The 17,443-nt window shown below is 37.4% G+C and overlaps 1 protein-coding gene across 6 annotated transcripts in view; it reads right to left on the bottom strand.

Moving 5' to 3' along the window:
* Positions 1-17,443, bottom strand: part of LOC150109418 (basement membrane-specific heparan sulfate proteoglycan core protein-like) — a 1,783,738-nt gene that overhangs the window by 1,204,808 nt on the left and 561,487 nt on the right. For all 6 annotated transcript variants that reach the window (XM_090413063.1, XM_090413041.1, XM_090413033.1 and 3 more), the window contains one exon: positions 12,700-12,807. In XM_090413063.1, the coding sequence (XP_090269189.1) occupies positions 12,700-12,807 (108 nt within the window). The remainder of the gene's footprint in view (positions 1-12,699; positions 12,808-17,443) is intronic.

Consider the following 17,443-nt stretch of genomic DNA (forward strand, 5'->3'; position numbering starts at 1 on the left):
AATCCTGTAACCACCTCTCAACTGTTTAAAAGTTTCAATCATATCACCTCTCCTATCCACCAAACTCTGCAGTCCACATTCCCTCAGCCGATCCTCATAACTATCATTGTACAGTCCTGAAACCATCTTTGTTATTCGCCTTTGTACCATTTCCACAGTTAATTCATCCCTTCAAATTCTGGGGACCAAATTTGAGAACAATAGCCCAAGTGTGGTCTGATCAGGGTCTTATACAACAGAATCGTAACTCTTATCTCTCCAGGTCAGCATCCTTCTCATTATTGCAGCAATCCTCTGTGTTACCTTAATCACCTTTGCAATATGTCTCCTAAATTTCACATTTCTATCAATCATCAACCCCAGATCTCCTGTCTCCCCTACTTCCTCCAGTATAACTCCTCCCATAGAGTATGCAGTGTCCCATCAATGTTTCCCAAACCTCAAGACCTTACATTTTACTGTATCCAACTCCCATTCATTTGCCCATCTATCTAGCTTATTCAAATCCTCTTGCAGGGCTGCTGCATCTGTACTATTACTAATAATCCTTCACAGCTTCGCATCATCCACAAACAACTGAATATCTCCTTGAAATCCACTGACAATGTCATTGATATAAAGGTTACACAATATAGGTCCCAGTATTGAGCCCTGTGGGACCCCACTTCTAACCCTCTGCTTTGTTGAGACTGCCCCTCCATACACATCTCTCTCTCTGATACCTATTGGACAGCCAATCCTGAATCCAGTTGACCAATCTGACATCCAGACCCTGCTGCAACTTAAATATCAGCTTATGTTGCACCCTGTCAAATGCCTTCGCTAAGTCTAAGAAAATGGCAGTATATGCCTTTCCCTCATCTAATGCTCTTGTAACTTCATCATAAAAGGCTAACATATTGCTAAAATAAGAGAACCCCTTCACAAATCCATGTTGACTCTCACAGATAACATTACCCTCATCTGCCCAATGCTGTATATGGTCCTTCACTACTTTCTCCAAGATCTTACTAACTACTGATGACACACAAATTGGCCTATAATTAGACACTTCCAGTCTGCTACTATAGGTAAGATTATGCAATGCAATGGCACTATCTTACCTTCCTTCCATTCCATGGGCTCCTTTCCAACAGCCAGACTTTCACTGAAAAGCCAGGTCAAAGGCACTGTAAGTTCCCTAGCACATTCTCTCAAAACTCATGGTGAAATACCATCCAGTCCCACAGCTTTACTGACATCCAGTGTACTCACTTTTTGAAACAGACTCTCCTCCTGTACCTCTAAACCTCAAACCTGCCCAATCCCTTTAGCATTAAAACTGACTCCTCCAGGATGAAATACTCCAATAAAGTGTTGATTGAACAATTCCACTATGTCCTCTGCATCAGTCACCCTATTCCCATTTTTATCCCACAATGTCATTCTTCCACAGTCATTTCTCCTCCTACTGGTCACATATCTAAAAAATTCCCTAGGAGTTTCTTTGGATCTTAGGCCAATCTCCTCTCATATTCCAGTTTCGTCTTCCTTACCATAGTAAGCACTCTTCTGGCCTATGTCTTATACTCTTCATGCATCTTCTCTTCACCTGTCTCCTTATATCTCTTCCATAGCCTCTTTTTCACGTGCAATTCCTGTTAACTCTTGTTTGTCATCCACTTTACTCCAAATTGTGTACTCTTGTTCACTCGTCGTATACAACTTACCATTGCTGCTAAAAAAATATTCTTTCATAATTTCCCACACACTAATGATATCCCGGTCTTCCAATTCCTCCCTCCAAATATAAAGTTGTGTACTATATCAATGGTGCCATACTGCAGAAAGTGGATGAGATTAGAGATTTGGGAGTGATGGTTCACAGTAAACTGAAGTTCAGAGAGCATATTGCTAGTGTTGCAAAGGCTGCACATCGTAGTTCTGCTTTTATAAGAAGTGCTGTAACATGTAGGGATAAGGAAGTGGTTGTGCCACCGTATAAGGCACTGGTCAGGCCACAATTGGAGTGCTCAGATATGATCACCTGGTTTTCAATGTAATGTGGAGACATTAGAGAGGATTCAGAGGTGAGTGACTAGATATTATTGGGTCTTTGGAATGCTGGCTATGGAGAGAGAGAGAGAGGGGGGGGGTTGAAGAAATCTGGATTGCAGAGGTTGGTGGATAGGAAAAAGAGAGGTGATATGATAGAGACATTTAAGTTAGTGAGAGGATTTGACAGATTAATCCAGAGGGGTTTATAAAAAGAGCAGAAGGTGAGAGGGGAAGAACCAGAGGTCATCTTGGAAGTTATGTAAAAGTGTGGTGAAGAGGAGTGTGAGGAATAGATTTTTTAAATGGAAAATTATCAGTGAATGGTACGCATTGCCAGAATGTGTTGCTAATGCAAGTATTGTTAAGGATTTTAAGATTCTATATGATAAATATGTTGTCAGTTCAATGAACCTCCCACAATGAGTCTGCAAACTCCATGGAGGATGTAATAATAATAATAAATATAATAGAGTAATATGGACTTATAACATACAACACCATTAAATGTCTACTTCTACATCCGATGTCATTTTACCTGTCGCTTCTATAGCTGCTCAGAATCATCTCTAGTGAGTGTCCAACAGTAATCAGCCAACACAGAAACAGACCACTTTCCCTGGTATAGTTTCTCCATTGTTGCAATTTCCTGATAGAAACATTCATCGTGCTCATCAATAACCATGCCACAGTTGTTGGGGAAGAAATCCATGTAGGAATGGAGTAAGTGTATTTTAAAGGACATACTGCAGCCAAGTGTGTGATACAGAGACAAGAAGTCCTCAACCATTGCCTGTAGTTTTCTGCCCTGACATTTCTGAGAAATGTTAGTCGACACTGAATGAAAGGTATCCCAAGCTTTTATTCTCTTCACCCTGTAGCAGGTCATTGAACATCTCATCACTAAAGAGGTCTCGGATCTGAGAATCTGCAAAAACTACTTGTTCATTTTTCACTTCGCTGAATCAAGTGAATTTGTCAGCCAAGTACTTGAAAGCTGATCTATTTGCTTTTATGAAGTTTTTTTTTTTTTTTTTTTAAAATCAGACTGAGTTGGATGTGTAGGGGCAGTAGCAGAATTGTGTTTCTGCCAGTGCAGTGTTGCAAATTCTTCTTTTCAACCTACAGAGATTTCCTCGCAGGCCAGTCTCTCTTCACATAAGGCAAAGTCCTTGCTCAGCTGTCCCATTCACACAAAAAACAGCAGTAGTCATATCCCAGCTACAGACCCATCAACACAGACTACTTCAAGTAACTGCAGAGATACCAGCCATACTTGCTATATTGAACACAGTACAGCAGCTGTTTTAGGTTGTTGTAGGTTTTTTTTTCATGTAGACAGTGTTAAATTGCGAATGAAACTATGTTGTGTAATTTAATTTTTTTCATTCACATTTAACATTGCTTATTATGTATTAATCATGATTTGTATAAAAATTATTTATCATAAATTATTTAAAATAATTTATGATAAATAATTTAAATAATTTAAAATAATTTATGATAAATTTAGAATAAATAATTTTAAAAAAATTATTTATTCTAAACTTAACCTACTATTAATTTATTAAGCAATAATATGTGCAGAAATTTTAATAACTAAAATATATATATGATGTAACGAAAAGTGTTATTATAATTAATTGTATATGTAATGAAAAAGCTGATTAAGTAGCTCAAATATTCTGTTTATTCTTATTTGTGAAAATTTAACGTTATGTAATCACTCAGGTAGTAGTAGAGCATTGTATTACATTAGCGAAATGTTTGCGTTCATTTGTTGTCATGGAGACGCATGAAATAAACAAGCACGAGTCGAAGAGAGTGTGACCTTCGGACTGAAAGGAAAAAAAAAAAAAAATAGAAGATTTTTAATTAGAGAGAGGAGAGGAAGTTTTTGTGGAGCGGGAAGGAAGGTAGGATACAAGCAAAAGGAAGTGGAAGAAAATTATAAGTTCTCTAGGGCAGAAATTCATGAGAATAGTGTTTAGAAGTGAGCCAAAACATAGCGAATCATATACTTAGCTGTAAATGAAGTCAGCTGTGTTGTAAAGGAAGATTAATGCCGTAACCGGATAAATAAAGAACTGGACATTCAATGCAAAAATTCTGATTAGTTCCAGTTAGTCTAGGATTACGTCTTAATTCTATGTTGCCCTGAGAAGAATTATATTGAAATTAACTAGTTTGAGAAAAGTAAACAAGGAAAGATATCAGTGCCTTATTGATGTGTTTTTTTTGAATAGTGACGCGCAGTTAACAGTAGTTCAGTTAAATCGTTGGACAATTTTTATTAATGTGTTCCGCTAACGTAAATAAGTTAATTCATAAGTGTGCTCACAATTAATTGATGTATTGAAGATTTTATCTGGTAAGAGTAGTCATACTTGTTTGTTTATTCTGATATTAATATATCTTCGAAGTTCAAAGTCCGAAACAAGATTGCTTGGAACATTGTCTACCTTGATTAGTGCTTCCTGTGAATTTAAACATTAAGTACAGCTGATAGATATGTGGAGACTGATTTAATAAGAAGTTTCGTTTTATTAACTTGAGTTAAGAAAGCTTGTGATTTTGAAGCTGTGAATTGTATGTGAAAGTTTAGAACATTGAATTGGCATGAGTGACTTAGCAAGATGTATTAAGTTGATTGTATTATTTCATTTTAAGGCAGTATTCTTGTATTTGTTATATATATCATATATTAAATGTTTTATTTTGTTGATCTAAATATTATGTTTGCCTGAATTCATTTTTATTCCATCGTTCATAAATATTCGAATCTTGCAGGAACCCCAAGTGGAATAGTAAATAATTTGGCCTAAATAAATGAGGAGACCGCTAACTTAATTAAGAATTGATCCTACTATTTTATATAGACTAATCTAAAAATAGGGTGGCGCAGTATAATTATAAATTTCCCTACTTTTGGATCGGTGATCAATTTGCAATTAGTTGTTATATTGATAAGAGTGACTTGAACCAAGATGGCAGATATAGAACATAACATGAAAATAGAACGTCACGACAACAGCATGTCTGAGCTGGAAGCTGGTTCCCATTAAACAGCAACAGTGCCTATGAATAGTTTCCATTTGTGCAGGTCATGTTTGATTCAAAGGGCATTAATCAAGCGATCAACATCATAGCAGTACACAAGGTCATCTTCCTTTTGGAAATAAGGTCTTAAAATAATGTCTTTTTCACTAATGGAGTGATGGCCATTTTCTGGCTTGCAAACATCACCTTCCCATAAATGTAACAAGAGCTTTTGCACTATTAACACAAGTACAAGGTATCAGTACTTCTGGAATTACACTGCAAGGATCATTGTGTAGTACTTATGATGTAGGAGTAAATGGGAGTGTAGCCAAGGATGTTGCACAAACACTTACATCATCTTATAACTGCATTGCATCAGTCAATGAAGTAACTCGTGGGGATGTTGCACATGATTGGCTGATGCAATATGAAGTAATGTGTTGCAATCAGGAGATTGAAATACTGTGTTGCCAAATAATATCTATCTACACAATATGCAGACTTAAGGAATAAAGGGGTCAAAGGGGGTGCTAAAGGGTCAAAGCTGTATAACTGAGAGGAGACCTCCACATAGCCTTTAAAGGAATGCGGAGAACCGACCAGGGCTTCTGACCTAATGTCCAATCCTCACTTCTCGTGGTGCACCCTGTTGGGTATCTACTTTGATACTGAACGAACGAGGATGGGCTGGCAATTTGGGATTTAGCCGACCAAATTGTATTCTTATTGGTTAAACCAAAATAAAAAATGATGGTACAACATGACAAAATTTCATGCCGGCTGGGACGTTGCCCGGTTAAACAAGGCCCCCTGTTGTTTTCACCAGGGAACTAGGGCAAACAGCGAAAAGTCAGCTACTGGAACAAATCTGAAAACAAACCCCAACTCAACATCACCAGAGTTAAACATCGGTACTATCAACGTAAGAAGAATGAATGGCAAAGAAATGGAGCTAGCTGAGGAATTAGATAAGTACCAGATCGACATAATAGGGGTGACTGAAACAAAAAAGACAAAAACTGATGAGATCTTTCTGAGCAATAAATACAAAATATTATATTCAGGCAATGACAATCAAGGAAAAGAAGGAGTAGCCATAGTATTCAACACAAAATACGAGGCTAATCTTCTTGAATGGCAGTCAGTCTCAAGTAGAGTAATGTGGGCAAATATGAAAATGGGGAACTGGACAATGAGACTTATTTGTGCCTATGGTCCCACAGAAGGTTCTACTAAGGTTGAAGTGGAGGAATTTTTTGACGCTTTAGAAAATGCAACTGACACAATGAAAAAGGAAAAGTTGGTCCTTGTTGGGGATCTAAATAGCAGAGCAGGAAATGATTGCGAGACATACAAAAATATTTTGGGAAAATTTGGAGAAAAGAGCAAAGCTAATAATAATGGCAAATATCTGTTGGATTTCTGCTCAGGACATGGACTGGTTATTACTAACACCATGTTCCAACATAAAAATGTGCACAAATTCACGTGGAGAAAAGAGGCTAGGAATAAGAAAGTCTCATTGACTATGTTATTGTCGATAGTGATGTTTCTCTCTGGTGTAGGACATCAGAGTGTACAGAGGATTTGAAATTGGAAGCGATCACCATTTAGTTTTGATCAGGATAAAATTGAATTTCATATTGAAAAGAATAACATGTAAGAAAGTTTTAAAGCGAATAAAAGTTGAGCAGCTCTCAGATGTGAACTGTAGACTAAAATACACAAAGATTATTGAAGAAAAAATGAAAGAGTTTGAGAACAGGAACCAAACTTTAGAGATTCAGTGGCAAACTCTGAAGAAAACATTGATTGATTCTGCCAGAGAGGCATGTGGTGAGGTTGTGTGCAAGGAAAAAAAAAATCAGAGCTCCCTGGTGGACACAGGAATTTAAAAAGAGACAGTGAAGGAAAAGAAGAAAGCATATCAAAACTTCCTGGCAAATAAGTCAGCTTTTACTCTTACAGAATACACAGACAAATGTAAGAAAGCTAAACACTGTGTAAAACTAGCTAAACAAAAGTCATGGGAGGACTTTAGCAAGAATATAGAAAATAAATATCAAGAAGGTGGCAAAATATTCTGGAAGTTGTTGAAGAAGCTTAGGAATGGAGGAAAGAGTGCTGTAAAAGGAGTTAGAGATGATAAAGGTGACATGAAAACAGGAGAAAAAGATATCCTTGAAGTATGGAGTAATTACTTTGAAAAACTGCTAAATGAAACAAGCAGTGATGACAGCACAGTGATAAAAAATACTGACTAGACATGCAGTCAGGAATACATATCCATACTTGAAGTAGAAAAAGCCATCAAAGGCTTGAAATGTGGAAAGGTAGCAGGAGTAGATGATATTTGACCAGAAATGCTGAAGTATGGTGGTATAAAAGTCTTACTGTGGCTGCACTGAAAAGTACAAAAGGCCTGGACAGAGGGACAAATTCCCGATGATTGGAGTAGAGCTCTCATAGTACCCATATATAAAAAGGGAAATAAAACTGAATGTGAGAATTACAGAGGTATTTCCCTACTGAGTGTTCCTGGCAAGATCTATGCAAGTATACTTGAGAAACGGTTGAGAAGAATTGTGGAAGAAAAGCTTGGTGAAGAACAAGCTGGATACAGGCCAAATACAGGCTGTCAGGATCAGATCTTCACTTTACGACAAATAGTCGAGAAAGCATGGGAATATAACAAAGATCTGTATTTAAGTTTTGTCAATTTGGAAAAGGCATATGACAAGGTGCCAAGAGAGAAGCTATTCAATACACTGCAGTTATATGGTGTCAATGGGGCATTATATCAAGCAATACTTAGTCTTTATTTGAGTTGTAAGTCAGCAGTTAGAATTGAAGTACAGGAAGATGGTTTAATGTTAAATCTGATGTGAGACAAGGATGTAAATTATCCCCTCTGTTATTCATTATCTATATGGATCATATTATGAAGGAAAATGGTATTAAACCTGATATCAAAATTGGAGATGTTAATATCATCTCTTTGCTTTATGTGGATGATGTTATACTTCTAAATAAATCCGCTACAAGTCTGCAAGATTCTCTGACTAAATTGAATGGCTGTTGTAATAGATATGGTATGAAGGTCAGCAATAAAAAGACAAAGACAATGAAAATAGGCAGAATCATTGAAAATGTCAATTGTGTTGTGAATGGAGAACCTGTGGAACAAGTAAAACATTTCAGTTACTTAGGCACGATTTTTACTGAAGATGGTAAATTAAATATAGAAATAGACAACAGAATCAGCAAAGCTGGTATGGTGGGAAGTCAATTGAATAAATTCATATGGAATAAGAGAGAAATTAGTCGGAACACTAAATTAGCTGTATACAAGACAGTGTTCAAACCAGTTTTAACTTATGGATCTGAGAGCTGGGTCAGAAGTAAAACACTTGACCAAAGACTAGAGACCACAGATATGAGAGTCCTGAGAAAGATTAGAGGCCTGAACAGATGGCATTAATGGCAATATCATATTAAAAATGAGGATATTAGGAAAGAACTTGACATTGTCAGCATCCAGGAATGCATTAGCAGAGCTAATCTCAGGTGGTACGGTCACTTAAATAGAATGGGAGAGGAAAGATTAGCAAAACAAGTGTTCTCTGCCAGGTTGGCAGGAAATGACCCAGAGGAAGACCAAGATATAGGTGGATTGATATGGTACAAAGTGCCTTAGACGATAGAAATATAAGATCTGATAATGTTGGAGTCTTGACAAGTAACAGACTGATTTGGAGGAAAATTGTAGATAGGAAGTTAGTAATGATGTAAATTTTTCATGTAGTACTATCATATCCTGTACACCCCTTGAGGGTACATGGCAGGAATTTGATGATGACGACAATATGCAGACTGAGTCTCTCCCAACAGGAACCCATTGATGGATTTTGTCATTTTCACATTCAGCTCATCAAAATTAGTAAAGAATTGCTATTTTCATTTCAGAGGTAAATTATGTGTTGTCCTGTGCTATCCTCTCTAACATATTCAGCACTACATCTGATATACACACTGGCTTATTGTTGGACACAGAATTAGATTTTCTCCTGCTGTGGCATTATTTTTCCTTCTTTTCGCTCTACTTAAATTGTTTCAGACTTCATTAACCAAGTAAAGTGCGCTACTAGCTCTTTTACACATTCTCTTAATATACATAGTGATATTTCATCCAATCCCACAGCCCTACCTGACATCAGATTACTTAAAATTGTAAACTTCATATTCCTAAACCATATCTTCTGTCCTCATTCCTACTGTTATTCAACACTACTGCAACCCATCTTCCTCCACACACACACAAGCAAAACAAAATGTAGTTTAAAAATATGAAGAAATTATATACTTGGTTTTAATCATTTACCCAAGAAAGCAAAACAATGTCACACACAAAACACTGTTTTGCTTCCTTGGGTAAAGGATTAAAACCAAGTATATAATTTCTTGGTATCTTTAATGTGTAATAAAATCAAAGTAAAAAAACTTTCAACTAAATGCAGGTTGCGCATTTCCACTATGTAGTCTATGGATTATGCTCCCACTGATGAGACCTCAATAAAGGTCAAAACCGGTGTGAGTAGTGACTCTTCCCTTAATGCATAGCATTATACATGTCCGCAAGGAGATGTGCTTTGCATTATGGGATACTAAGGCAAGTGATGAGAACTTATACCACCTTTATCACAAGTTGCCCCAGTCCTGAAAGTACTTCAGGTGCGAACAAGAGGGATTATGTTTCCCTCTCGAGCAACTAAATTTGCTCTTCCATATTCTTTTGTCTGTTAGACACAATTGTAGAATTCTCTAGTTTTGATTTGCTTTTTCATCTAAACTCTTTTGACATGCTAATTCAATATTACACTACTCATCTTCCTAGACTAATACTCATGCTGCTGATAAATAGTGTTCTTTATACTTCGCCATAATATCTTCTTTCTCAGCAGCTTCTGAATAATAACATTTATTTTACCATTAAAGAATATAATCTGACATCAACTCACTTTTCACCAATGTTCTTCTTTGAATCACTCTTGAATATCTATCTTCTGAATTTCCAGCTGAGACTGTCAACCTTTTTTTTTTGTTAGAAATTCAGGATATTTCACCTATAATGGCAAACTATATAAACAAATGACCTCCATTTTCCAGAAGTTTTTCTGCTTGGCTATGCTACTGTAAAAATACTCATAATTTAAAATTCTGAATATTTTTACGTATTGTTTATGTTAGTATGTTTATTAGTTTTAGTTTCATAACACACGCTGTCGGCACTTGCAATGTGCCTGTTATTGAAATTGTTTTGTCAAAGTGATATGTAAAGCATTTAAAAAATTTATGTACTTACTGGATTTGATATTTGTATTACTTATAGGAATGTTATTGTAGTTTAAAATTAGCAAAAGTTCTGTTTCATGAAGACATTCTCTTGTCGCTAATGGAAACAATGTGCCATCCATTATACCTAGTTTCTCGCTTGCCACTTTCATGGAGTGGTCAATCGTACATCAGAAGTTTGATGTGCAATTGACAGCTGACAAATTCAGTATCGAAGCAACGAGAGAAGAAACAAGAACAGCGTTCGGAAGAAATTAGAACACAAGCCAGCAGATATTTAGATTCGGAGGAAACTGAGTTTTTTTATGCGACAGTCAGAAGAAAATTAATAGTATATTCCGAAAAAGGAATCGTGGAACTATGAAGTTTTAAAGTGGAATAAGTATTGATAAATAAAAGGGAAATATTGCTATAGGCGTTTTAAAAGGAATATTGGAGGAAACGCTAATTGGAAGATTTATAGTAGGTTCCGAAAAGGGAAACGTAGAACTGTAAGTTGTTTTTAAAGTGGAAGAAGAGTTAAGACTGTCAATAAACATTAGTGATAAAAGAAGAAATTGCTATTTACGTTCTAAAGGAATGTTCGAGAAAACTCTGATTAAGAAGTTTCATATGTATTAAGGATGCCAAATCTAACTATTATTTCTACTAAAAAGAGACAGAATTGAGTTAGCAAGAATTAATGTATACTACATGAGTGATGAGAAAGGATCCTGTGAAAATGAAGAATAAAGTCATAATATTTGGAAAAGGGCCTTGACAGAGAGAGAAACTGGCAATGAACATTTTCTCATTGTGCAAACAAAGTGTTTGGTCTAGTCTTAAGTGTAAGTTTATTTTAAAAGGCCTTGGATCCAATTAAATTTGTAGTTAGTAATATAATATTTGTTTGAAGTGTATATATATATATATATTGTTTTTGTTATATTAAATATGTTTATTTTATATTTTTGTCTTGAGTCAGTGATTATTTGGATTCTGAAAGAAAGCGTTAAGGTCATTGCACCTTGACAACTTCCTGATCATCCCTTGATCTCCCCCCCCGGCCTATAGCATCAACAAATCATGTCTTATTGACCTCAATCTTGCACTTCAAGAGAACAGTCACCCTCCTGTCTCACTGTTTTTGGCTGAAATTCATCTCCCCATTCTATCTACTTTCTCCTCCCTGAAAATACTAAATCCTTCATATTGTATTCTTGTAACTGTAGCATCTGCTGTTAGCCAAATCTCACTAATGTCTATAACTTGTGTTTATAGCTTGTTGGATGAAGCAAAATAAGAGTGAGAAGGTGAAAATTGTAAGTGTAATGCCATGGCATGATAGAGGGAAAGTAAAGAGGAAGACACTGATAAACAAATCAATATGCAGACATAATTACGATTCAATAATTACAGCAGATCATGGAATGCAGATTACGAGGACAGACAGAGTATATAGACTGCTGACACTGGTAAATAACAGAAATTGAAGTGATATGACAGAGGCCTATAAAATTCAAAGGATATTACAGGATACTGGTTGATCAAATTTATTATATGGGAGGGGTATCCATGGGAGTTGAGTTGGGATGACCTAAAAAGGAATAAGAGTTAGATTTTTCTCACAGAGCAGTCAGTGATTTAACAGTTTGCCTGTTGAAGTGGTGAGTTCACTAATCCAAATGACATCACTGTCAGAGTTTTGAACTTGCTATCTACTTGGCTAATCAAGCTGGCAAGTTATCACTGATTATCAATCCCCCCCCCCATGCAGCCAAGGATTCATTGAGGTAGGCCATACATCACATACACCAATGAATCCTTGGCTCCATGGGAATTTTTGATAATCAGTGATAACTTGCCAGTCTGGTTAGCTAAGTAGACAGTAAGTTGAAAACCCTGGCAATGATATCAGCAGCATCAATGGAATCAAGACTCGCTTATGGAGGTCCCAGTATCACACACCTCATCACACCTTGCTTAAAATGCATTCACTGTCTCCACAATCAGCAACGTATTCCATCCACCATCCTCTATACAAAAAAAAAAAAAATACTCCCCACCCTGCTAATACCCTCCTTATACAGCTTCCAGGGATGGCCTCTTTCTCCCCTTGTCTCTCTTCCACCATTTTCTATGAGAAACCTCATCAACATTAATCTGGTAATTAACCTCTTACTAACTCATGTCTCTCTCTCTCTCCTGTCCTCCACTTCCTATCCACTATAGATTTAAAAACTGCAGAGCAGCTATCCTACATAATTATTTACGATGAAAATCATACCATACCACAGTTATGCTCATCAGAGTAGTCAACACAGTCACGTTCTCCATTACAGCGTAGCTGGCTACTTATACAGACTCCATCAGCACACCTGAATTGATCCTGCTGGCATTCTATAAAAAAATTAAACATATCAGTTATCAGATTAAGTTTTCTTTTACAGACATATTCAACACTACATAACTTTTTTTTAAAAATGTATTGATATTTTGAAGTCAGTAAATCAATCCGAATGCAAACAAATGCATTCTGTTCTCAAGAACATTAATTATTCTAGCATAATCAAAACAAAATCAAACACCGAGTATTTTTGCCTACGCAGTGACAAATATTCAGAGATTTTCATGTTTTTTTTTAACTTTATCAGTGAAATGCAAAAAAGGATAATTAGTTAATAAAACAGCATTCTACTAAAAGAATTATGTAAAAATCCTAATAAGAAGAAATAGCAGTGAGAAATATTGATGCATTTCAGAAAGAATAGTATTAACTTTCATAAATCAAGAAATCCTTTCTAGTCTAGTCATTGGACAAAATCTCCTCGGCTGCCTTACCATCAACATCTGACATGTGCAGAGAACACTGGTCCAACAATCTTCCAACAAATGGCTTCCTGGTTGAAGATCCCTGTGCTCTACAGCCTGGTTTTGCTCTTCCTAGGAAGATTTAGTCATCTGTCAAACAGGATCCAAACTAACCAGGACAGATGTGATCATGTTGGAGGCTTAATGGATTTTTTTTTTACGACACTCAAAAAGAATTAAAATAGAATTTAATACTTCCTATATTTCGTCCTAGTCACTAGGACATCTACGGGGATTACAAAAACAATTAATGTAACATATACACAAATAACAAACAATACTGAGCCCAACCACGTGGGTGACACTAAAGTCCTTTCTAGGTAGAGTGCCCTCTAAGGACAGTAGTAGGTGGCCTGGAATGTAAGGTGGGAACTCTGGTGATGAGGGTTTCCCAAATCTTCGGAAGCTTAATGCAACCGTATTTATTGAGATTTGGTTGGTTTTTGAAAGCTGCTGCTGCTTCTAAGAAAAGTCTCTCTTTCTTGAATTTGCTGTGGTGGAGCATGGTGGTTTTTTTCTTCCATGATACCCTGTGGGTGGTGTCCAAAACATGGTCAGCCAAGCCTGAATGGCCATAGTTGTGTTTGAAGATGTAAGACTTGTGTTCCTCTAGATGGATGGATGCTGATCTGCCTGTCTGTCCAAAGTACGGCAGCTTACAGGAACAGGGTACTTTGTAAACTCCAGGCAAAGAGAGAGGAGAGAGCTGATCTTTCGTAGAACGGATAAGGGTAGCAAGTTTGCGGTGGGGCTTATATGCTGTGTGTAGGTTGTACTGTTTTAGTATCGTGGCTATTTTTTTGGATGTGCCTCGGATGTAGGATATGGTGATGGCATTTTTAAAATCTTGTTGACGAGAAGGACGGGGAATGGGGGAGGAGTTGATTATTTTTTTGATACTGTGATCGCTGTAGCCATTGGAGAGGAAAGTGCTGTGTATGTGGTTAAGCTCAGTAGTGAGGGCGGTTCCACTGGAACAAAGATTGTGGGCTCTCTTGGTAAGAGTTTTAATAATGCCATGTTGCTGAGAGGGGTGGTGGTGGGAGAGTTTGTGAATGTATCTGCCTGTGTGTGTGGGTTTTCTGTATACGGTGAAGGTAAGTATCATTAGGCAGGCGTGTGACTAGGGTGTCTAGGAAGGGTAAACAATTGTTCTTTTCCTTTTCCATAGTGAACTGGATTCTTGGATGTAGACTATTGAGATGACTGAGGAAGGAGTCTAACGTGTCTGGGCCATGAGGCCAAATAGAGAACACATCATCTACATATCTTAGCCAGATAGAAGGTTTGAGTGGGGCTGAGTCTATGGCTCGTTTTTGGAAATATTCCATATAGAAATTGGCAAAAGGGGAGTGAGAGGGGGGGGAACCCATGGCAGTTCCCTCTATCTGCTTGTAGATTTTGTTGTTCCAGGAGAACAACAAAAGAGAACATTCTCTTGGAACAACAAAAATCTACAAGCAGATAGAGGGAACTGCCATGGGTTCCCCCTCTCACCCCCCCCTTGCCAATTTCTATATGGAAGATTTCGAAAAACGAGCCATAGATTCAGCCTCACTCAAACCTTCTATCTGGCTAAGATATGTAGATGATGTGTTCTCTATTTGACCTCATGGCCCAGACACGTTAGACTCCTTCCTCAGTCATCTCAATAGTCTACATCCAAGAATCCAGTTCACTATGAAAAAGGAAAAGAACAATTGTTTACCCTTCCTAGACACCTTAGTCACACGCCTGCCTAATGATACACTTACCTTCACCGTATACAGAAAACCCACACACACAGGCAGATACATTCACAAACTCTCCCACCACCACCCCTCTCAGCAACATGGCATTATTAAAACTCTTACCAAGAGAGCCCACAATCTTTGTTCCAGTGGAACCGCCCTCACTACTGAGCTTAACCACATACACAGCACTTTCCTCTCCAATGGCTACAGCGATCACAGTATCAAAAAAATAATCAACTCCTCCCCCATTCCCCGTCCTTCTCGTCAACAGGATTTTAAAAATGCCATCACCATACCCTACATCCGAGGCACATCCGAAAAAATAGCCAAGATACTAAAACAGTACAACCTACACACAACATATAAGCCCCACCGCAAACTTGCTCCCCTTATCCGTTCTACGAAAGATCAGCTCCCTCCTCTCTCTCTGCCTGGAGTTTACAAAGTACCCTGTTCCTGTAAGCTGGCGTACTTTGGACAGACAGGCAGATCAGCATCCATCCGTCTAGAGGAACACAAGTCTTACATCTTCAAACACAACTATGGCCATTCAGGCTTGGCTGACCATGTTTTGGACACCACCCACAGGGTATCATGGAAGAAAACCACCATGCTCAATCACAGCAAATTCAAGAAAGAGAGACTTTTCTTAGAAGCAGCAGCAGCTCTCAAAAACCAACCAAATCTCAATAAATATGGTTGCATTAAGCTTCCGAAGATTTGGGAAACACTCATCACCAGAGTTCCCACCTTACATTCCAGGCCACCTACTACTGCCCTTATAGGGCGCTCTACCTAGAGAGGACTTTAGTGTCACCCACGTAGTTGGGCTCAGTATTGTTTGTTATTTGTGTATATGTTACATTAATTGTTTTTGTAATCCCCGTAGATGTCCTAGTGACTAGGACGAAATATAGGAAGTATTAAATTCTATTTCAATTCTTTTTGAGTGTGTAAAAAATCCATTAAGCCTCCAACATGATGTCCTCACAGCACTTAAGCCGCTACACACGTAGCAGGACAGATGTGGCTACCTACTACACAAATGGAAACTGTCAGACCACCCTTATTGTGACTGTTTCCCCCTCCCCTAATACCCAGACAATCATTCATATTGTGAATGACTGCCCAATTTCATGGTAACCTCCAAGACATCCACAAAGTGATAGATGAGGCCCTGGATTGGCTTTCTGGGCTAGACATTAACTTATAGCTGCATTGTATTCTTTTTGCCACAAGAATAAAAAAATAAAATAAAATAATTCTATTATATTTTATTCCTCAAATGGAGACCATTCAGTCCTAACTAAATTTTGAAGACTGACAGACAACTAGTCTCCTGCCATAGCCATTACAGATAGCTGGCCCAAGGCTATCAATCATTTTCATAAGCATCCAAAGAGGAGAGGTTTTTTTATTTATTTATTTTTAATGGTGCAAAGACATCAAAGGCCATGTTGCACTAGGACACATGTTACAGAAGCATATATAGTAAACAGTTAGGAAGATAATCAAAAACATCCATTCCTTTGGCAGAATTCAAACCTGCAGCCTCTTGGCTGAAGAGTGGATATGCTAACCACTCAGCCAGCCAGGCCAGTAAGAGTATAGTACTGTCATTTAGTGGTCCCTAACCCTAGCACCATGTGCTATTGTCTGAAATAATAGAAGTACTGCCATTATGATTTTCTTCAGTGGCATGATTAAATAACCCAAGTTTAGAAAAAGCAAACTGAGGAACCAGCTGAAGAAAAGGAAAAAAGGTCTTCTGGTCAGCAACTAGAACTGAACTTACTTATAATCATATTTCTTCTGGAAATCTAACATTATGGGAACAAAAACTATTTCAATCTGGGATACACAAGCACCTTTAACTTTTCATAAATCATGAAAACTCCTCTGTAGTGCAATTTAAAGAACAACGGTAGATTGTGCCCTTCAACTGGAAAAGGCCTAAGTGCAATTCTTGTTGATACAATGGGAATCTTTATATAGGTTTTTTCATTTGAAGGTGAGTTAGCCAATCTCATATAGTAGCAGGGTTTATTTCTCCCAGAAACTTGGGTTTCTCATCCCGTATACAGGCAAAGTGGCCTTCAGACACAAAATTTACATAGAAAAAATACTGTTGGTGGTAGATGGCATTGATGGTAGTTGTGTATAGTTGGAGAATTAAGTTGTAGAGAGATGATTGTGTGTGTGTGTGTGTGTGTGTGTGTGTGTGTGTGTGTGTGTGTGTGTGTGTGTGTGGCAGAGTGGATTAGACTGTCCTCCTGCATGAGTACTCAGACTCCTTGGAGATGTCATGATGTCATATAATAATAAAGTATAACTGCACAAATGTCGTAATAATATATGAAACTGTTTACTAATATATTTTCTCATGAAAATAAATTTCGAATAAAAATAATTTACTAACTAAATGAAATATT

The sequence above is a fragment of the Typopeltis vanoorti genome, chromosome 2 (genome assembly GCF_054136105.1).
Source record: "Typopeltis vanoorti isolate ZY-2024b chromosome 2, IOZ_Tvanoo_1.0, whole genome shotgun sequence".
NCBI lineage: Eukaryota > Metazoa > Arthropoda > Arachnida > Uropygi > Thelyphonidae > Typopeltis > Typopeltis vanoorti.